This window comes from Coloeus monedula, assembly GCF_965178545.1.
Source record: "Coloeus monedula genome assembly, chromosome: 20".
In the NCBI taxonomy this organism is placed as follows: domain Eukaryota; kingdom Metazoa; phylum Chordata; class Aves; order Passeriformes; family Corvidae; genus Coloeus; species Coloeus monedula.
The window spans coordinates 5954937-5977001 of NC_138800.1; the positions used below are offsets into that span (position 1 = coordinate 5954937).

A 22065-nucleotide genomic window follows, 5' to 3' on the forward strand; every position below is an offset into this window, starting at 1 on the left:
TCTGGGGCGCTCGTGTGGAACCAGGGCCCGGCTTTTGGAGCCCTGAGGAGCTGCAGCGGGCTGTGGAGAAGGAAGGGAGGCGGCAGCGTGGGAATTCGCTACGCTGGAAGGGGCAGACAACAAGAAGCTGAGGAGAAGGACTGTGGATGCGTTCACACGAGCAGCACGGGCGTGTGACAGCCCCGCCGACCCTCACAGCGGCTGCTCAGCCCCGAGCCCGGCCGCTGCCCCTTCAAGGAGCGGCCGCCGCTCCGCCCAGCGCGGTGGGGCCCCGCTTCCTTCCGGGCTCGGTCCCGCCCCGGAGGTGCCGCCCGCCCTTCCGCCGGAGCCGAGGGAGGGACCGAGGGAGGGCCCGGGCAGCGCCGGGGCCGTCAGGGGCCGCGGCGGCAGCAGCGCAGCGGAGCGGCCGGATCAGCCCCGCCGCCCGGGGCAGCCGGTGAGGACCGCGGGGTGAAGAGCTGGAGGGGCCGCCTCGGGTCGGGGACAGGCGGCGGTGGCCGTGTTCCCCCCGGTTATAGGTCGTGCTGAGGGTCGGGGGTCGGTGTCCGCCCCGCCGAGGGGCTTCACACCGGTCCCGCTACCACCTTGGGCGTGGGGTCCCTGGGCCCCGCGGGGCGGCAGCGATCGGGATAAACACCGGGATATACCGAGGCTTGCCAAACCCCCTTCCTCCTCATTGTGCAGCTCCTAAAACTAATTTTTATTAGCTGTATATATGTATTTTAATTCGATGGGTCTGTGCCGGTGGTTAACAGGTTGCAGGTGTCACTGACAGCTTTGCCAGTATGCCCCCCCAGCCTGTTCTCCTCATGAGCTCCTTGTGGATCAAGGAGTTTTTGGCTTGTTTTTTGTAAGTATTGCCGCTGCCCGGCTGTGGATTAAAGTCCTTTAAACTCAAGCCGGGTGAAGTTTGGAGAATTTTTAAGAGGCCGAGCAGTGCTTTTGGGATACTTTCGTGGGTGTTTGCCCTCCTCCATGTGCAGCTCCTAAAGCTGATTTTTATTATCTATGTATTTGAATTAATTCCATGGGCCTGTGCTGGTAGTTAACAGGGTGCAGGTGTCACTGATAGCTTTACCCATATGCCCACCTTAGCCTGTTTTCCTGATGAGTTCCTTGCGGATGAGTGAGGTTTTGGCTTTTTTCCTGTAAGTATTGTCCCTGTGTGGCTTCTCACTGCACAGCTGAGGATCAAAGTCCTTTAAAGTCAAGCTAGGTGAAGTTTGGAGAATACTTAAGATGCTGAGCGTGCATTTTGGATGCTTTTGTGGGTGTTCGTCACTGCTTGTAGCACTTTGTGTAGGGTTCAGGTTGTTCCTTTGAAGCAGGGAGTGGCTCAGCGAGGGTGTGAGATACTGAGAGATGAATGATGTGCTTGAATTACCAAAGAAATTCTCTGAGGGGGTGGCTCGGTGCTGTCTGAAATCCTCCTGCTCTGTGGCCGGGGCTGTGATGGGGTGCTGGGTTCACTTGAGAGGGTTTTACAGGCAAAATTCAACTGGGTTTTTTTTGGCTGAGTGGGGGCCCAGTGCTGGGAATTAGCAGCACTGCATGTTTTCGGGGGAAAGGGTAGCATTGTGGGGGTTGTGCTTTAGGTCCATTATTGACTTGCTATACTTTTATTGTTTGGTCTCATTTGAAACTACTTTGGAAGCAATGAAGCTCCTAACACCGGGACTTTGGGAACTGCACTGAGCTGCTCTTGGTTTTCCAGTTACCCAACACTTTTTTGAGACCAATGACCAAACCAGGTCAGCAGAGAAGGACGTGGTGTTTTCCAGGAACAGTGCTTTACTCAGGAATTGGATGTGCTGGCCTTCTGGACACTGTTACAAAAGTGTTTTTTTGCAGCAGGGAGGATTAGGAAGAGAATTGTAGCTCAGTGGAATGTTTTGCTGACCGAGAAAAAGCCCAAAACAACACACAGTAGAAGGGGAGAATAGGGTATAAAGCCAATTATACCAATTCCTAAGACTGCTTTACCCAGCAAACTGATTATAAGCTTGAAGATAGTCCATGATTCTGGTATTTAATTTTGTTCTGTGGTGTTATTTAGGCTAGAACAATCTTTCTCAGCTCTTTCTTTTTTTTTGCTGTGTAATCCCCAGTTATGCTTGGGGCTTTTTTTTTCTGATGATTAACTACTTGTGATCTAAAACTAGACCTAGAAACCTTGCTTGTGAAGTGCTGTTAAAATGCCACTTGTAACAAGTCCAGGTACAAAGTGTATAAAACGTTTTGAAGTTTTTTCTCTGAGGTTTTAGGCAACTTAATTTCTGCGTCCAGGTGAGTGCAGTTGGCAAGAAATAATGTGTACAAGCTATTTCTGAGGAGATTTTAGCAGTTTTAGCTAATCTTCTTTTTATTCTGAATTCCCAACCAAGCAGCTCAAAGAGTTTTTAGATGTTTTCTGTGGTTTCGTTTAAAAGCAGAGTTGTGAGTCACATGGAGATGGTGAGACACAGCCTGGTCATTCATGCCACAGTAATTTAGTGGGGACAAACCAAACCTGTAGCTCCAGGCCTGTGCTGACATTTGAGGAGGAAAACACAACTCCAAGCTGAGCAAATTGAGAGCTGGAGCCTTGTGGCCGTCAGGATTGTGGAGGTTTGAAGCAGTGGCTGCAATTTCCCCTCCAAATGACAGGACCCAGCGCTGTGGTTTGTTTGAGGTGGCTGCTCACCAAAGCAGCGACTCTTTCTTTTCTTGGGACTGTTTTTTTAGCAGCCTGCACTGTTTATCCTACAGCTGCTGTAGCTGAAATTCCATAATTGCAAGAAAGATGCGCGCTAAAAGTGTGAGCACTGCGAAGATAACACGCAGGTTTCTTGCCTAATTCCTGAGTTGTCTAATAGCTTTTGTGTTTTCTGTTCATGAGCCTGAGATCATCTTGCCCCACCCTTCCTTGGGAGGAAATTAGCTCATGGTTAATTACTCTGCTGCTAATTACATGCCTCAGTGCTTGGGGTTACACCTGAATCACGACTCTTTCAGCACGTAGGTTGGTGCTCTTCAGAATTTTGGGGCGTTTGCGTCAGTGCTTCTTTGGAATAAATAAATTTTCAGGGCACTTTTCCACTGGCAAAATACAAAATACACCTTAACTCCATCCTTGCACCCCTCAGTTTTTGATGCACTTTCTAACCTACCTTATAAGTCTATTTTTAGCAATTAAAGCTGTTGGCTGCTGTCTGGATCTGAACTATGATGGAATATTCAGGCACCAGTAAAATGTGAAACAACAGCAGTAAATGTAAGAATTGTGTGTGTGGAGACTTCCCTGGTTTTCTTTTTTCTGCTTTAAAATTCCATTTTTGGGGATGGCCATCGATGATCAGAGAGCTGCAGAGAGTGATCCTTCATTGTGAACACTTCACACTTTGATGGTTTTGAATTAGGAGAATTCAGGTTGTTCATTAGGTGCTGCAATGACTTTTGAAGAGCTGAATCACATTTGCTTCAGCCCAGTGAAAAGACTGCTGTAGGTTGTTGTTAATGGTTGTGTCAAGTTGGTTTTTTTTGAGAAAACTTAATTTTAGGGAGGGAAGAAAAAACCCAAACCAACAGCAACAAAAAGAAACCAAAACATACCCACAAACCAAACCTGCCTGTTCCCAGTCTGTGTTTTCCTGGTTTTAGATACATTTAATTAAGTCATTAGCAATACTGAAACTCATTTATAGCACTTCAATTGTAGAATTAAAGCTACTGCTTTAATTTCCAGCGTTAGTTTGTGGAGTTACTGAAAAACTGTTCTTCACAGCTTGTAATAATTACGAATTGATTGCACTTAGCTCTTGCTGGAGGTGTTTGATTGATTAAGCAAGACTCTTTCTATTCTGCTTTGAATATGAGCTTTTCCAGCCAGCTCTTGTCTCAAAGGTGACCTCAGCATTCCAGGACTAATAAATAGTTTATGACCCAGCTGATATCTCCTCAGAATCTGCACTGATAACAAAGGTACCTGCCTGCTCCATCCCTGGCAAGGAAGGGAAGTGGAAAAGAACCAGAAAAACACGCTGGTGGTGTTGGAGCCTGTGGTAAATCTGTGCTGCTCCTAAACCATCTTTCACCCAGTGCTTTTCCCCAAGCCAAAGCTGTGTCTGCAGTCTTTGTGCTGTGAAAATTGTCCTGTGTTTCTTGCTGAAAAGAGGGTGTTATGTAAGTTTAGTCTTTCATGTGTGCATTAACTCAGCCCTGGGTGACGGATCCAGTTTGGATTGAAGGATCCTCTTTTTTCCTACCACATAAAAGCTAAGCATGAATCTGCTCCTTGCTGTTACTGATAACTGATTTAGTAGGTTTAATATGAATTTTTCTGGTTATTTTGTAAGTTGGTTTTTGTGAAAATTAGAATTTAGTATTTTGCTGTTATGGAGCTACAAAAGGTCCAAAGTCCTGGAGGAATGGTTGCTTCTCCTTCAGTCCCCTTTGTGGGATACTGACAGAAATGGCCTGGGGATTTATGGGCTTGGAGCAAAATTCATGTTTCCTGTGTCTTAACTCTCTGTGTTGCCTTAGTAGATGTTAAAAGGCAGATCAGAGTAAGTGACAGGGAAAGTGAATTGGCTTTCAGCCAGAATATTTTGCAGAAAAGTTGGTTTTATGGGTTTGGGTTCCTGGTGTGCTTCCCTGGTGGTGGTAACTGAAACCCTGCAGTGTTTGCACCCATGGTCTCAGTTTCAGCCCTGACAGAGCCACAGAGGGCAGGCAGCTGCTTTGTCCTTCCTGAAAAATGTTCTGTGACTTCCCATTTTCTGAAGGGAGAGCTGTAATTTATTGGAGGTTCTTGGATGACAAACTTGACGGGAAAAATCGAGGGATGTGAGCAAGGATGAGAAGTCTCTGAGTTTGGTGTTGCCCTTCCTAAAAGGTGTTTGCTCTAAACAAGTGAATAAAAAGAAAAAAACATTATCTAAGTGTGGGTACAGCAAGAAAAATATGTTGATAGGAAGATGTATTTGAGAGCTTCAGAATAAATTGCATTAAAGCAAGTAGAAAGCTAATTTTGAATTAAACCACAGTGATTTGGTGGGGATTTTTTCATCATTTCAAAACTACTGTGAGATGCTTCTGAAAAAGCTGGAGCAGATCTGATCTGTCATTAGAGACCTTTGGTGTGCAGCCTGCAGATAGATCTGACTTAATATGAATCTCATGCCTCACTTCCTCTTGATTTTAGTAGAATTGGGAAAAATAAAGCTGGACATGCAGAACATGGAGCTTCAGCCTGGGAATTCTTGTGGCAGGAAGACAAGGAGCATTTTGGTGGCCACAGCCAGCAGTGGGACACCTTCCCAGGCTGTGATTATCCCAAATAAATCCCTCAGGAGCTGCACATGATGTGTGAGGTGCACTTTAAAGATCATAGAAAAGAGCTGGGTGATTTCCACATTTCCATTTCGGTGGAGAATGGGAGACCAGAAGCTTTTGCTTGCAAATAAATAACATTCAGTAAAGGGATTTCATAAATTAATAACTGAGAGCACATTCTTTTTCTAAACTCTTCAAAGGGGTGTTGCTAATTAACAATTAGATATTAAGGTGTGATGAGGTCTAGTCCTGGCACAGAAATGCTCAAAAGAAGATTCTTTTGGTGTTTGTAAGGTGTCATTTCTGCCTTCCCTGATGATATTCACAGCACATTTGAAGCACTCACTAAGCAGAGCAGTGGATGAATATATTTTAAATGACATTACATTTTTGCTCCTGGCAGGGAGATGTGGGGCTTCTTGAAGTACTTTAACTGGGATCCAGGAGGCACAAGAAGGATGTTTGGTGCAAAGCACCTCTCCAAATTGTACTGGTTAATGTTATTTATAATCTTCTGGTACTTTGTTGTATTTCTGGATTAGATTTTTTTTTTTTTTTAATGTGGAGGTTTCTTACCTTGTGTTTTCCTGACTTCTCCGGTGGGCAGGTGGTATAAAGGTGATCGGAGTTGCCTGCTCTCCAACCCCAGACAAAAAACAAATTTGTTTTATTCCTTGGAATTATGTCAGAAGTGAGCTTTGAACACATCATGCATTCAGGGCAGGAGTGAAAATAAGAGGTCTGACCATGCAAAATGTGTGGTGTGACTGTGCACATGCATTGAGGAGGTGACTGTTGGATAAGGAATGGGAGGGAGAGAAGGGACTAGAGAAAGGGGGAAAAAAAAGGCATTTTGGACACACAAAACTTCCAACAAAACATTTTTAGGTGTGTAAGATCATAAAATACACAGGGATTTAGTTGCCAATAATCAATTTGAGAGGGTTTTTTCACATTCAGTTTATCACAACTGGAGTTGTTCTGTTCATTACAATATTAATGCTGACCTGCAGAAATCGGCTGGGCAACTTTTTTTGTTTTACAACAGCCTTTTCTGGTTGAAGGGAGCCGAAAGTCTGTGCTTTGTGTGCAGCATGTGACTCCTTCCTGTGGGTTCAGGGTGACCTCCTTTGTCCCTGCATCTGAGCTGATGTCACTGCAAACACTTGGAGGGAGGGGAGGGCACTTGACTTTGCAGCTCCTTGCAGCCCTGCTTTGCTTACTCTGAGCTTGGACACTGAGCAGAGCTTTATTTTTAGTTCTAGTGTGTACACACAGGATGCCAGAGGGAACGGTGGCACTGTGGGGGCAAAGATCTGTGGGCACAGAGGTGATTTTTGTGCCTCTCTGGAGGGGGTGAAAGTGCACAGCTGGCAGAGAAACTCTGCTGTGGCTTTCAGGTGTTGGGCAGGGAGAGAAACAGGGTCAGGTTTCATTCTACTCCTTTAATTCTCAAACTAGAGTCTGGAACGTGGTGATGCTGAATGAGAGCAGACACCTGAATTCTTGGAATTATTGCAGTTGCAAAGCTGTTGTAACTCTGCTGTGGTGGGTGACAGGATTTTATAGGGTTTTATTTCTTTGGGTGACAGAGATCCCTGTAAAATTTCTGTGAAGTTTGTGTTATGAAAATGGTTTTATTTATTGTTTCTTCGTGGTTTACAGGGAAAACATTGACTGAACAGCTTCACATGAATGGCAATTAAACATTTTATGCATATTTATTGCATTTTTTTCTGGGACAGGCACCTGCAATAGAGGTCTCTGACCAAAATGCTACTGCAGCTTCTGCTTTGTAGGAAGTGGTCTTGAAACTGAATCAGTGAAGAGTTTCATGCTTTTGCTTCCCCTTTCTTTTCAGAATTGTTGCTCAAGGACATGAGTGATGCTCTGGGAATGGCCTGAGTGTGCAAATCTTGCCACTGTGCAATTCCTCCCCAGGCTGTGCAGCTGACACACACTGACAGTTGAATTTCTGGGCTCTGAGATGTTGGCAGCCAGGAGCTCACACACAGGCCTTCCTTGAGAAGTCAGGAAATGAAACCAAAAGATTTTTGTGAAGTCTTTGTTTCTCAGTTATTTCTGCATATGGGAATGAAGTAAAGCTCTCAAATATTTAAAATGTAGGGTTGGGTTTATTTTCATTTTGCTTTGCAGCAGCACAATATTGTCTGTCAGACTTTTCAGTGGGAAAGAAAAGAAAGTATTCAGCCACTCTCCCATCTATAAAAATGAGAACACGTGGCTATAAATGATGTCATTAAGAAATTGATGCCTTTAATATGCATGTCTCTACAATTAAACTATTTTTTGGTTATTTTTAGAAACTCATTATTTCTTTCAAAAATTGAAAAGTGGAAGAAATCTTAATACTTATGTAGATAAGATGGAATATTTAATTTGTTCCCCCCTCAGAGAAAATCGTGTGTTTCCTGTTACTTTGCTTAAAATAACTTGATTAGATTAATGGGAAATGTTAAACATTATCAGTCTTTTAAAATGGATAATTGAGCTTGGAACAAAAGAGCTGGTACTTCCTGTAGTAGAAAACTCTCAGTGGCAGTGACATTTGTTCATATTCCATCTGTTATGCTGGGTGATCCAGAGAAGAGCTTGGGGTGGAATTTCAGGGGAAAGGAAGATAACTCTGACTCAGTTGCTGATGTTCTTCAGTTTGAGAAAATCCCTTTTCCTCTTGCTTTCCATACGTGGCATCTCTGGAATGGCAGAAAGGGAAAGGAACTGAATTTACTGGACAAAACTTTGCTGTGCTATTTCTGCTCTCTGTGTCTGTCAATATTGCAATCCAAATGTTAACATTTTAATATGCACACCTTAACCTTGCTGATGCAGATAATCCTGTGCTGCTTTTCTCCTAAAATGACTCCAGCATTCCCCATTAGAACCAAGTAGCTGGGATGCCTTGGGAGGGAGTTGGCATGTGGCATGGTTTCTGTCAGGCAGGCAAGGAAAGGGGAGGCTGGATGCTTGCTGGATGCTCCAAGACAGGCTTGGCACAATGCTGGTGTAGGCAGGAGAATCTTTTTGTTGCAGTCACTAAATATAAATCCCACAGAGCTGTGCTGTGTGCAGGCAGCCAGTTTAACTCTGCCATAACTTGGAGGAAGTGGGGATGCACCTTGTCCGTGTGTTGATGTGCCCAGCTGGGTCAGCTGTGATTCCTCACTGTGCCCTGAAGACACTTTCGGAGGCCAGAGATCCCTTTCCTAAAGCCTCACCAGTGTGGTTCTTTGCAGGCACAGTCTTAGAATACAGTATATTCTATATGCTCCCTTCATTGGTGTTTGGAACTTTCTTACATTTTTCCCCCATTGCTTTGTGTCTCTGGCTGTCAGAACAAGGTGCTGATGAGAGCAGAGCCGTGGCCCTTTGTCCCCTGGCTGTGGGGCTGTCACTGGTGCCCTGGGCCACTGCCTGGAGCTGTGTGCAGGTCACAGCCCTGCAGAGATGTGCTCATGCTGCCCCTGGCTTTGGGGCTCGTGGTTATGTAACTGTGCCCTTCCTCCCGTGGCATTCATTTCGTTGCTATGGAGCTGTTAAATAATTCAAGCAGGTGACTCCTTTCTAAAGGCAAACCTTCAGAAGAAATGGTATCTGGGATGTGGCTGGTGCCACATTTCTGTTTTTAACCCTTCTCCTCTTCCACCAGGAGGAAAATGAACCTGAAATCGGAGCGCAGAGGAATCCACGTGGATCAGTCGGAGCTGCTGTGCAAGAAGGGCTGTGGTTACTATGGCAATCCTGCTTGGCAGGGGTTTTGCTCCAAGTGCTGGAGGGAGGAATACCACAAGGCCAGGCAGAAGCAGATTCAAGAGGACTGGGAGCTGGCAGAGCGGTAAAGAACCTTCTTTCTTCCTTCAGGGTGACTCCACCAAATACTATTCCTGCCTCCCATTTCCCAGTCCTGTTTGCTCTGGCTCAGACTCATCACAAGTTCTCCAATTTGACCTTTCCAGCAGGAATTAAAACCTTCCTTTTGATGCAAAGATGGATATTTGTGACATTCTAATATAAGAGGTTTGAAAAGAAAATCTGGGAAGTAACAAATGTAAACAAAGCCCCAACCTCCCAATGAATACTTTAGCCTCATTTGCATATGCAAATCTATATTTCTATCTAGCAGTTAGAAGGGTTAAAGGGACAATTTTGATTAAAATATCCTCTGGAGCTTCTGGAGATGGCTTGGGTGTAGCCAGCACCCTGGTTTTACATTCCAGCTGCTGATTTTAGTCTTGGTCTGTGGTCATTCTTTCAAACTGCAGGGTTAAGCCCAAGAACATCAAAGCTTTAGCTTTACTAACTTAGGGAATTGTCTAATCACTTATTTTCTGCAAACCAATCTAATTTTCCTCATGTGATAAATGCTTGACCCTGAAAATGGAAGATGTGTTTTCAGAGGTGATAAGCAGTTGGCAGCACAGAGGTCATGTCGTTGTTTTCCTCTGCCATAAATATCTTAAACAGTTAATAAAAACTTTATTATTAGGGCAGATAGTTTTGCTGCCAGTCTTGGATCATCCCTAAAATAAAGTAGGGTATTTAAGGAATTGTTTAATAAGTAGCTGGGAGATGCTAAAGGCACAGATAAGCTGTGATTGTTTGCTGCAGTGAATAGACAGGCTTGTCAACACTGGTGTAAGATACAATTCCTGCCTCAAGAGATTGTAAATCCAACACTACTTATGGTCCATCCTGAGCTGGATGGTTTGCTAAAGACAATTGCTCAGCCTTGCAGCATCTTGAAGGGTGATACAGTGTAACCTATTTTAATCCTTCTGCATAAGAGGAAAAAAGTTTCAGGATTGGTGAGTTTGCCCTCCTCTAATTTAGATTAAAAACTGGGTTTGGTCTCATTCATTCAAGCAGATATTTATTACCAAACCAGATTAGGACTACAATGATCTATTTCCCAAAATATTTCTGAGGTTGGGACAGGGTATTTTGCTTTTTTAAGATGGTGAAGCCTGTGGTAAGAGGTTGGGGAACTCCCTGTGAGGCAGGAAGGAAGGCAAGGAATCTACTGCTGGAAATCCTTCCCTCACCCTAGAGAATTCAGGGTGTGCCATGAGGGGAAGGTGACCATGGTTAAACCTCATTTTTCCCCCTTTTGGCCTCACAGTTTAACCCTCCCTCACCACCCTGAGCTTTCTGTCACTTTTACTGCTGCAACCTGGAAAGGGTGGGTGTCATGTAGTGAAGGGAAATGTGGCAGGAATAAAGGAATGAAGATGGGCAAAGAATTAACATGTCAAATGAGTAATTAATGATTGCACAGGAATTCAGCTTATTTAAGCACTTAAATCAGACCTGTGTTCTTCTAATTCCAGGCTCCAGCGTGAGGAGGAGGAAGCCTATGCCAGCAGCCAGAGCACCCAAGGGGCACAGTCCCTGACCTTTTCAAAGTTTGAGGAGAAGAAAACCAATGAGAAAACAAGAAAGGTCACAACTGTGAAGAAGTTCTTCACGGCTTCTTCCAGAGCAGGAGCTAAGAAGGGTAACTCTCCTTTGCTTTTCATGCTTCTGTACATTTTAAAATTATAAGTGTTTTTGACAGATGTGTTGTTCTAAAAGGCAGATTAAGGCTCTGTGCTTTGACTTTCAAAAGTTGGAGTAGTGATGCTTCTGGAGAGTGATTGTTTCTGAAAATGCAGAAAAATGTGAGCTTTTGGGTGATGCCAATCTTTTAAATACAACAGTGAACTGCTAAACCTATGTTTCTATGTTATTATACAGGAGTTCTTCCACTAACCAGCATAAATGTGTTCCTGGTGGTGGTCTGGCACTGCACTGCTGAGGGGAAGTTCCTTGTTCCTCTGGCACGCATTCCAGCTAAATTCCTGAGTCAGCCACGGTGTCATCCCAGGATTTAGGGCTGGGAGGGGAATTCCTCCTGGAGAGAGCAGCAGAGAAGGTGCTGGCTGTCAGTCACCTCAACAAACTGCTGTCTCTGAGTGTGATAGAAACCCTGAGATAAAATATCAGCTGATGCTGCCAGAGTGCCTCACTCTGACACCTCACCAGGAAAAAATGGGATGTGTAAGCAGGGTGCCATGAACTGCACATAAATGTGAGGCTGACAGTGTTTGTGTGTGGGCTGGGAAGATCAAGTTTGTGGTTGGCTGAGTGTTTGTTCTCCAGAATGTGTTACAAGCAGCAATGATGAATGGCACTGCTGGCTTTGCATAGCAATAGCTTCCACAGGCGAAAACTGGGAAATGCTGGGCTGTGGAGGAGGAATTCCAGAAGGAAAACCAACATTAATCTGTCTTAACCTTAGGGATAATGCATTTCCTTCATTTGAAATTCAGCATATTTCCTATTAGAGTTGACCTGGTGCATGGCAGCAGCTGGCTACATGAGGCATTCATTCACCTGTGTGTTAAACCTTTTTTTTTTTTTTTTTGAATGTTCATTCTCACTTTCCATCTTTTCTTTTTTTATCCCTTCACCACCTGTCCTGCCACGCTCCTGCTCTCGGTGCCCTGCTTGCTTTGGCCTTTTATTTCAGCAGCTCAAGAGAAAACCCCTAAGCAAGGACAGCTTGGGAGGGAGAGAAATGCTGATAACATTCTCAGGGATTTGAAGGAGATTTTTACTCCCTCCTGGGAACTGGCTTCCCCTTCTGAAGGTAATGCAGCACAGCCTGGGCAAGCTGTCTGCCTGGTTTTAGTAAGCTTAGCTCTTAGCTGGGCTTTGCAAAACACAAACTAGGGTTGTGCCAGTTGTAACTCATGCTCTTCAACATGAAGGTGGCAAAAAAAGCAAGTCCAGCATCCTGAGGTGATGTTGAATCTCTAAACCAATGGTTTGCTTCTCAGTAGGGAGTCACAGGAGTAAAGCTGAAGCTTCTTTGAGCTCCGCTTTAGGATTAGGATTAAAAAAATAAGAATTTTGTAAGAATTAGTTGGATTTTGTGCTGCTTTGTGTTTTTATCAAAAAAAGCATTCCTGGTTGCTGTTACAAATCTGATTATTATGAGTTGAAACTACTGAAGTTGGCACTTCAAGAACTTTTGCATTCTCAAAACATCTCCAGATGTTTGTTATATAAACCAAGATGAAAATTTCCTGTCAAGAGGAGACGCTGGTTTCATTTAAACCAAAAGGACACCAAACCCCATGATGCAAACAGCTTTAAGAGCTCATCCTACTTTATTTGTTTGCAATCCTGACTTGTTCTGCTGGCTAAAGAAATTGGAAGATATTTATTAAATTACAGGAAGATGATGAAGGGCCATGTGTAACAGAGCTGATGACAAAAAACCTTTTTCACATTCCATGCTTGGACTGGGCTCCGTGGCCATGGCACAACCATAGTGAATCCCTGGAGTGCTCCTGCTCTGCTGTGACAAGTGGCTTTCCTGTAGAAAGACTGAAGTATTAATAATGTTTATTCTTTGTGAAGCTGATCCTTCCTTAACTCTTCCCGTGCTCGCTCCTGGCGTTTTGGCATTTTCCTCTGCTGGGTTCTCTTTAACTTGTTGGAATTTCTTGGCTGTAATCAGCTTCTTTTTAGTTGGACTGAATTCCCTGAGAACACAGGACAAACCTCAGAGTATTTTGTTGCTGGAAGTACATTTGTTCCTGCAGTCCTTGGTAATCAGTGCAGATTAATTCTCCTTATTATCAGGATTTCAGCTCAGAGATTAATGAAGCTGCAACTACAAGTAGTTTTTGGTGTAACTCATTAAAAGACAGTTCATTCTAACTAACATTCACTTTTTAATACTTAATATTAATCTGCCTCAGTTGACTACATCTCTCTAGTAACTAAAACCAATCTATTTTGAATTAGTGAGTGAAAAAATTATATTCCTTAAGGTCAAATAGTGAAATAAGGCTCATTCTTTTTATAAGAGAGTGAACACATTGTTGAAATAAGTAAATAAACCTTCAGCTGTACTGCAAAATGAGATCAGTGATTAATCATGGAAGAAATATCTCATAATTCTGCCCTTTTCTTTGTTTATTATTTCAAAGTAAGCTTTCTGCTTCTCTACTGTTAAATGTGACAAATTTAATTAATGCCCACCCTTCAGCTGGAATCCTGTGTAGGGTTTGGGATTCACTGCAGTGAATTTAGATATAAAGGCAATGGAAGGAAATCCCCTCTGGAAAAGTGTCCCTGAGTAACTAGAAAGGAGCTGGATTTGCACTATCTCAATTGCTGCAGTTGGAATTTAAATATTTGCAAAACCTCTTCTGTTCTCAGCAGTTAAATACCAGAAGTGTTCTGATGGTGCCTGACCAAGTTATTCCCCAGAGAAGGTTGTGCTGAAGTGTGGAGCTTTGGTCAGAGGAGAAGTGTTTGTTACTCACTGGGTGACACAGCTTTGGATTTTCTGTAGTGCTGGATCTCTTTAAAAACAAATAACAACCAAAAAAACCCCCAATAAACTCCCTCAAATCCAAATTAAACCAACTTAAACATATTAATCCCACTTAGTTCTTTTTCTTCTGGAGTTCTGCATGCTTGTTGAAAGCAGGATTTCTGTGCATGTGAAGTGTTTGCAGATTGAAAGCTGTGTTTGTCTCGTGCTGACCATGAATATTTTCATGTTTTCTGTCTCTCTGCTGCTTGCTTCTCACCACGTTCATTTCCACCACCTCTATTCAATCCCTCCATTTCCAACAGCGTTGGCTGGCAAGCTGAAAGGTGGGTGAAGGTTTTGGAGCAGGATAATTAATTTGGAACTTGGAAAATCAGATGTTTTTGTGGGAAAAAGCCCCGTGGGTGCAGCTCTGTCAGCTTGCTGTGTGTGTTCCTTGAGCAGAACTGCCCTGAGCTGCTTGGGAGCCACTTGTGTTGGTACAAGCAAAGGAGCAGGAGTGTAGAGGTCAGGGAAAGTGGGAAAACCACCCTGTTATCTTTAGGAATCTACAGAATCCCATCTGGAAACCTTAAATGGAGATATCTGACCTGGGAATGACAGTGTAAGAGAGCCAAAAGCAACCCCATGTTGCAGTCACTTCTAATAGAAAAAGGCCATTAGTGTCACTGGGGGTGTGGCTCTAAATGTTCCACTTCAGTGGAATACTCAGTTTTCCTGGAGTTGTGTGTACTAATAATTGCTGTGTTTAATAATATCCAGCATTTCCCTGGCAAAGCTGGAGAAATAAATGACCATAAATTGTCTGCACAGCTGAAAAAAACTGACTTGAAGTGATAAAACCTTTATGAATTCATCCAGCAGTGTAAAAAAACTGATCTGTTGTGCCCTGAATTTTCCCAGCAGAGATCCAGGAGGCCAAGGCTCCCAGCCCTTCCATCCACAGGCAGGCCAGCATCGAGACAGATCGAGTGTCCAAGGAGTTCATAGAATTCATCAGGACATACCAGAAGCCTGGCCAGGACATCTACAAGCAATGCAAACTCTTTTTGGACACCATGAGCCATAAAAGGGTAAGCTCTGCATTCCTCTTGCCTGAATAAAATGGGGGAATTGGGAAGAGAGGGAGGAGATGCTGCTTTTGTTCCAGCAGTTTGGATTTTATGGAGTGTAATGAGCCTTCAGGTGATGGAATTCATCAAATTAAGATCTGGGTGCTTTATTTTTTGGTGGTGTGGGACCAAAGCATCCTTCCAACCCCAAAGCTCTCCTTTGCATCCCAGATAAATTAGTCCTGACTAAATCCCACATAAATGAGTCTGTTCAGCAATATTCTACATAAATAGGACTTGTGGAAATGATATCACAGAGTGGTTTGGGTTGGAAAGGACTTGGAGATCATCTGGTTCCATGGGCAGTTCCACAGTCCCAGGTTGCTCCAAACCCTGTCCAACCTGGCCTTGGATGCTTCCAGGGATGAAACAGCTTATGCCTAAAAACTTCTAAAGATAATTCAGCATCAACCCATCCCTCTCCTTTTATTTTAGGAAGGGGAATTTGACCGTGCTGCTTTTTAAATATGAAATAAGGGTTACATCTTCATTTTCCATTGAAAAAAACCAACCCACAAACCAATGTTCTTGAAATATTAATCAGTCTGTGGTGCCACCTATGGTTGGAATGAGTCAGAACTCAGCATAACTTCTTTTTCACCCCCTTGTCTCTTTCCTATGTAGTTCCTCAGATTATCTCCTCATGAGTTCTCATGGAAGTTTACATTCCCTCTGCTTTGAAATCTTCTTGAACTTTGATTTCTTTTCTTTTAGATCTGTTCATTCTGCGCACAGTTAGTGAGAATAATGTGGGTTTATTTTGGGCTTCAAGCACTGAAGGTTTTCTCATTTCCTACTTCAGTCTTCTGAAAACACAGATTTTTTACTACACATAAACCAGGCCTAAAAGCCATTCTCAGCAAGAACTGAGACTTTTGTGTTCAGGGCAATGTCCAGTTTTTGCCCTTAGATAATTCAGCAATGAAATTCTCCTCCCCCCTTTTTTAATGTATGATTTTATTCAGCCATTTAATGATGAAAATTGCCTTAATTAAGTTAATTTCAAACCTCTGTTATGTTCTTCAGGAGGTCAGTTAGCAAAAGCCAGTGTTGTTTCACAAATAACACTGTAAATATATTTCACAGCAACTTTCTCACCAGAAATGTCTGCTGTATAGATATCCCTTCAAATAATTTATAATCTTGGGGATTTTCTAGACTATAAATTGTCTTTTAAAAATCAGAGGTTAAATAGGGACAAACCTTCTGCCTCGTCTGAGGTTAAATAGGGACAAATGTCCTGCCTGGTCTGAGTTTTGTCAGCGCTCCTCAGGGATGTGCCTGGCGAAAATGGCATTGCACCTGTGCTAATAACCTTTTGTTCAGCAAATAAATGCAAGTCTTTCACCTATTAAAGAGCCAGTGTTGGCTTCTCCTATTTTTAAATAAAATGGAGCCACTATAAACACCTCTGACGACACCTTTGCATTCTCAGACTGTTACTGCAGCTGGACACTTGCCTTAACCAAAACAAAACATGAGGTGTTGCTGCCAGGTCTTCCACACTTAATCCTTGTTCTCTTGCAGGATTTAAGCATTGAGGAACAGTCTGAATGTGCCCAGGACTTCTACCAAAATGTAGCAGACAGGTTGCAGACACGTTGGAAAGGTACCAAGTTCTTCTTCCTCATCTTCCTGTTCCAAAAGCAACGATGTAAAACTAAAGGCTCTTGAATTTTCAGTTAAAGCAAAGCATCCCCAGCTTTCAGAAATGCTGGGAACAGGTTCTGGTAGCAGAGTTAGAATTGTTCCTAGCAGCATCAATTTTAGGAAGTTTTGCTGTCCTAAATATTTGTTTTTACAGCTTTCTCTTAAACTCTCTGTGGAGTTCTACCCATTATATTTTTACTTCTTAAATTATATCCATTCATGAACTCAGGTTGGCTCAAATGAGTAGCACTGATTTGGTGATATTAAGATTAAACTGGATTAAACCTTCCAAAGAGCCCAGGAATACTTCATTTGTGGGATTTGTCCCTTTCAGTGCCCCCTGAAAAAGTGGAGAAGGCAATGGATGAGGTTGAGAAATACATCATGACTCGACAGTATAAATATGTTTTTTGCCCTGAGACAACTGATGATGAGAAGAAAGACCTTGCTGTCCAAAAAAGGATCAGGTAAGGCTTGAAAGGAAAAATAATTGAGCAATCCTTAATTGTGTAAATGAGCTCTGAATCAATCATGTTAAAAAACCTCGTGCTATGCACAGAAAAATGCCTTGTTAACCAGCAAGGGTTAAAAGCATTTTATTTAAAATACAGGAGGAATGAATAGGTGGGATAATGACAACCACTACACTGGGAAAATTGGTTTGCTTGTGTTAAATTACAGCCAAAACAAACTTTTAAAAAAGGAAGTATTTTCTCTGAAAATAAATTACTTCAGTGGAATAAGCTGGTTTATGGCTGGAATAATGCCTCATTCACACAAAGCATTCCTTGTGCCTTGAGTTCAGGAAGCAGCTGGTTTCAAACACCTGGCTGTCACTGGCACTGAGGAGTTTAACCCTTTTTTTCCTGTCACAGGGCTTTGCACTGGGTAACTCCCCAGATGCTGTGTGTTCCTGTCAGTGAGGAAATCCCAGAAGTCTCTGACATGGTTGTAAAGGCAATTACAGGTTTGTGAATGATGAAGTTTTTATTTACAGCTTTAAATTTCATCTCTCTTGCTTACTGAGATTATTTTTGCTGTCATCAAAGGGGGGGGTCCAGGCTGTTAAATTTGCAGGAATCTTTGTGGGTTTGGACTGGAATTTCATCTGTGGAACAGGGATAATTTTCCACACTGAAGTGTTTAGGCTTAGCTGATCTTGAAACACTTCCCTGCAGACAGAAATGATACAATATTAATATTACCCAGCAAATCCTGCTTATTCAGTGTCTGATTAATACAATTTGAATGATTTCAGGACTTTCCTTCCCTCACAGATATCATCGAGATGGACTCCAAGCGTGTCCCTCGGGATAAACTGGCCTGCATCACCAAGTGCAGCAAGCACATCTTTAATGCCATCAAAATCACCAAAAACGAGCCAGCTTCTGCTGATGATTTCCTGCCCACACTGATTTACATCGTTCTCAAGGGGAACCCCCCACGCCTGCAGTCCAACATCCAGTACATCACTCGCTTCTGCAACCCCAGCAGGCTGATGACTGGAGAGGATGGATATTATTTCACTAACCTGGTGAGTGCTGCAAGAAGGCTGGGTTTTGGACAGCAAGATTTGTCTTTGATTTGGAGGTAGGAATTGCCAGCCAAGGGAAATGTAAATTTAAATTAATCTTCAAATGTAAATTAAAATGAATCTTCAAACAGTGGTTGGGATTACTTAGAGCACAGCCAGTTTTATCTCCTCTCTCTTCTTTCTCTGCTGTCCAAACCACAGCTTTGCTTTATTTTTTTATAACTTTAAACCCTTTATTTGAAAAGTCTGATGTTAAGACTTGGGTGTATTTTTATCCTGCAAAGAGATCAGGACTTTCTGTTCCTCAAACCCTGAGTTTGGGCTGTGCAGATGTTCCAGATGCAAAGTTCCCTCTTTGAGCCCAGGAGAGTTTCTTGAAGGCACTGCAGAATTAGGCCATTGGTGTGTGGAGGCAAACAGGTTTTTTACAGCTTCTCCAAGAGGCATTTATCAGTGTGCTCTGCATTTTATCAAAAAGAATCCTTGAGGGAAATTACAGAGTTGAATGAAACACTTGGAACGTTAAAAGTTTATTTCAGAAGGAGCAGAGCATCCACAAAGTGAGCTGGGCTTTGACATTTCTTCCTTCAGGAAATTAATGAATTAATCTGCATAGCAGATCTCTGCTGATCAGATAATTAAATATTAATACACTGCTCCTGTCTCCTTGTCATGTTCCTGGTGTTCCCTCACCTCCCAAACACAGGGACCCTGAGGTTTGGAATGTACCTTGTCAGCTCAGTTTTTGATTTCTTCAAACTTCGGGGGAGAGGAAAGAGTTGTATGAACTGCCTGATCCAATTAACTTCTGGAAAAGCTCATTTAGGGCACAAAAATAGTATTTAAAAATCATTTACTGATGTAAGAAGAGGGTAAGGAATAGAAAAGAGGTACATTCCAGTCCGTAGTGATTCCAACCTTGCAGTGATGCTCTCTCTCTGTTTTATTTGCAGTGCTGTGCTGTGGCCTTCATTGAAAAACTGGATGCTCAGTCTTTAAATCTGAGCCAGGAAGATTTTGATCGTTTCATGACGGGCCAGACCTCCCCAAAAAAGCAGGAATCTGACAGTTTTTCCCCTGATGTGTGCCTGGGGGTGAAGCAAATGTGCAAAAGCTTAGACCTCCTCTCTCAGTTGAATGAGAGACAGGAAAGAATTGTCAGTGAAGCCAAGAAGCTGGAGAAAGACCTCATAGATTGGACTGATGGGATCACCAAGGAAGTGGAAGATATTGTGGAGAAATATCCCTTAGAAATAAAACCAAAAAGTCAAGCCTTAGCAGCCATTGACTCTGAAAATGTGGAGAATGACAAGCTGCCCCCACCACTGCAGCCTCAGGTTTATGCAGGATAATTCCCAGTGGCAGCTTGGAAAAGCAGCATTATCCTCACCTAGCTGGGAAGGGAAGGAAATTTAAGGCTTAAAAAAAAAAAAAAAAAAATCAGATGAGCTTAAATCAGTACATTTTTAAAGGTACTTTTCTTTTTGGTTAAGTGTAATGAATTGTATTTATTTTAGTCCAGTAGATTTCTATTTAGGCTTTTGTGGGTTTTTTGAACTGAATTTCAATTTTCTACACAAACTGGTGTCATTTTTAAGCAACACTAGTCCATTGACATCTCTCCTGAAAGCTTCCTTCTAAGCATGCACTTAATTGTTTTTAATAATTAGTTTAACTCAAAGCCAAGTTCCAGCAGCAGCTCCACAAGGTACCAGTGTTAGTCTGAACTTACTCTGTAGCTGTAAAGATGAACTATATATTGTAAAATATGTAAAATTGTAAATAGATTTCCAATCTAATGTCTCAGCAGTGCATGAGCTTGTGTGTGAGTGAAAATTATCTCGAAATGTTCATTTTAGCACCTTTCAGCTCCATCATGTTGCAGTAGAAAGGCAAAAACGAGTTAATCTGGAGGGGAGAAGTGATGAATTACAGAGGATGTTGTTGTAGTGATTTGCAAACTTGAAAATCATCTTAATCTGCTTTGTTAAAAAAAAAGAATTCTTTAAAAGACGACATTTCTTCGTTTAAATGCTCTGTCAGAACACCTGGTAGCCTTGAGTGGTGCACAAAAATGCTGATTTTACTGCTTTGGAAGGGAATGTGGGGCCAGAAATAGAATATATTTCAGGAATAGGAAGAAGTATTTGTAGTAAAAATTACATAATGTGGAACAAAAAAGGGGGAGGGGAAAGAGACCATGAAAGAGTTGCTCCAAAAGTGGCTCTCTCTTCTGGTCATTTCCATCAGTGGGATAAATTTTGGTTGCTTTTTTGACAATCCTGGGAAATAAATAAGTTCATATAATTCGAGGTTGCTTTTTAGAAGGAGCAGGAGCAGAAAAATGCACTTTATTTCCATGAAACATCAATGTTCTGCTCTTCAGTGACCCCTTTAGCACCTTGAACACCGAGCTAAAAATGGCTTTGTGCCACTAAAATTCAGATTGGGGTGAAAGAAGAGCTCACCCCACAAAAAGTAACCTCTTGCAACAGAACTTTGAAACATTTTCTGTGTCATTTGAAATCTCTTCCAGCTCAATCCAGCCCTGACTCCTTTGTGTACCCGAGATCTCAAACACGAAGCTCAGCTGGAATTCCTTTTAAGCAATGTTAAATTCTTGCCATCAAGGAGGAAAGCACCTACCTCTTGATTAATTTCCACTTCATTAAAGCACTGCTCCTATTAAATTTGCACTGCAATAACTTCAGACCACGACTGTGATTTGTCCCTTTTCTGGCAGTTTTTAGCCTTACATGAACTATGCACCACCCCCGGTGTTCCAGAGAGGCAGCCGCAGCAATGGGCTGCTCACAAAAATAGAAAAAAATCAAATTATTCCCTGTGTCACCACGCCCAAATCGCTTCGGTAAATAACCCTGGGATTTATTTAGTTCGGGTTCTAAACACCGGGTGCTAATTCTGATACCCAGGTTTGTCCCGAGGAGAGGGGTGGGGGAAGCAAACTTTCAGCTATTGTGTAAATGATCGTGTTTAAATAAAAGTGTGGCCATTCTGCCCTCGTTAATGAGTCCCTGAAACCCTCCTCACCTTTTGTTACGCTGTTAATGATTAAGGGAGAGGTAATCGCGGCTGCTTCTGCATTCTCTGCTTCGGGGCACAACAGTTCTTGGCCCTTCAAGTGCTAGGCTGGGTAACAATGTATGTTTTTATTTTCTTTCCAGAAAGGTCATTGGAGTGATTAAGCACTTTAAAATTTGCTGGTGCATTTGGAACTAAAGTATCTCTTTTTCATGTGATCGAGCCGCTGAAGTGGGCTGTTGAAATAAATCAGGTGAGGTGGATTTCCATGCCCCAGCTGGAGTGATTTCCTTCCCGGAGTGAATTCCTCCTACCCGGAGTTATCCCTGAGCAGAGCTGGAGCACAGAGGTGCTCACAAAGTGCTGCAAAAAATAGCGAACCAGAGAGTTTAATTGAAATCTCATCCCTTAAAGTGATTTAAAATACAGATGTTGTGCTGTGCTGACAGTCACAGTATCAGAAATTTGCTTTATTTTTCCCACTCTTAGTTCAGTATCGCTCTGTGATGCTCCAGACTTTACATTATCCTCGTGGAAACATCATCATCGTCATCATATTACCATTAATAACACTAATTATTAATAATGTACAGTAATAGATAATAACGCAATCTAAACAATGATATTGTTTATCACGAAAAATATCAATGAAGATAATGATGGTTTGTTTGCGTTAAGGATTTCACCCTGAACACTCCTAGGTATTGGACACCTTTAGGAAACATAACAAAAAGTGTTTGGGGACAGTTTTTAGAGGAAAAGGGGAGGGAAAAGGCGGGGACCATCCTGAGGGCTGCGAGGGAGGCCGGAGCGGGGATCGCGGGGCTGCAGCACTCGGGCCCGAGGAGAGAACGCGCTGAGCGCCCAGACCCGTTCCCGGTCCCTCTCCCGGTCCGTTCCCGGTATCTCTCCCTGCCCGTTCTCGGTGCTGCTGCCGGGCCCCGCCCGCCGCCGGCCCCTCTGGCGCTGCCGGCACCGCCTCAATCTTGTCCCCCCCGCGCCACCGTCGGCGCGCGCGGCGGGTGAGGGGTCAGGGCTGCGGCCCGGAAGCGGCGGCGGAGGCG

At 43.0% G+C, this 22065-nt stretch overlaps 1 protein-coding gene across 9 annotated transcripts; it reads left to right on the forward strand.

Annotated features, from left to right (window-relative positions):
- Positions 1–319: 319 nt before the first annotated feature.
- Positions 320–20988, forward strand: RABGEF1 (RAB guanine nucleotide exchange factor 1). 9 transcript variants are annotated; one of them, XM_082294939.1, is made up of 11 exons: positions 320–436; positions 8984–9169; positions 10662–10828; positions 11843–11962; positions 13969–13989; positions 14567–14736; positions 16303–16384; positions 16760–16892; positions 17301–17392; positions 17703–17959; positions 18913–20988. In XM_082294939.1, exons 2-11 carry the CDS (start codon positions 8991–8993, stop codon positions 19309–19311), a joined length of 1620 nt encoding a protein of 539 aa, XP_082151065.1. In that variant the 5' UTR covers positions 320–436; positions 8984–8990; the 3' UTR covers positions 19312–20988. The 9 variants fall into 9 exon arrangements, with proteins under 9 accessions (XP_082151065.1, XP_082151066.1, XP_082151067.1 ...); XM_082294940.1 differs by having other exon boundaries at positions 14570–14736; XM_082294941.1 differs by having other exon boundaries at positions 11846–11962.
- Positions 20989–22065: the final 1077 nt, after the last annotated feature.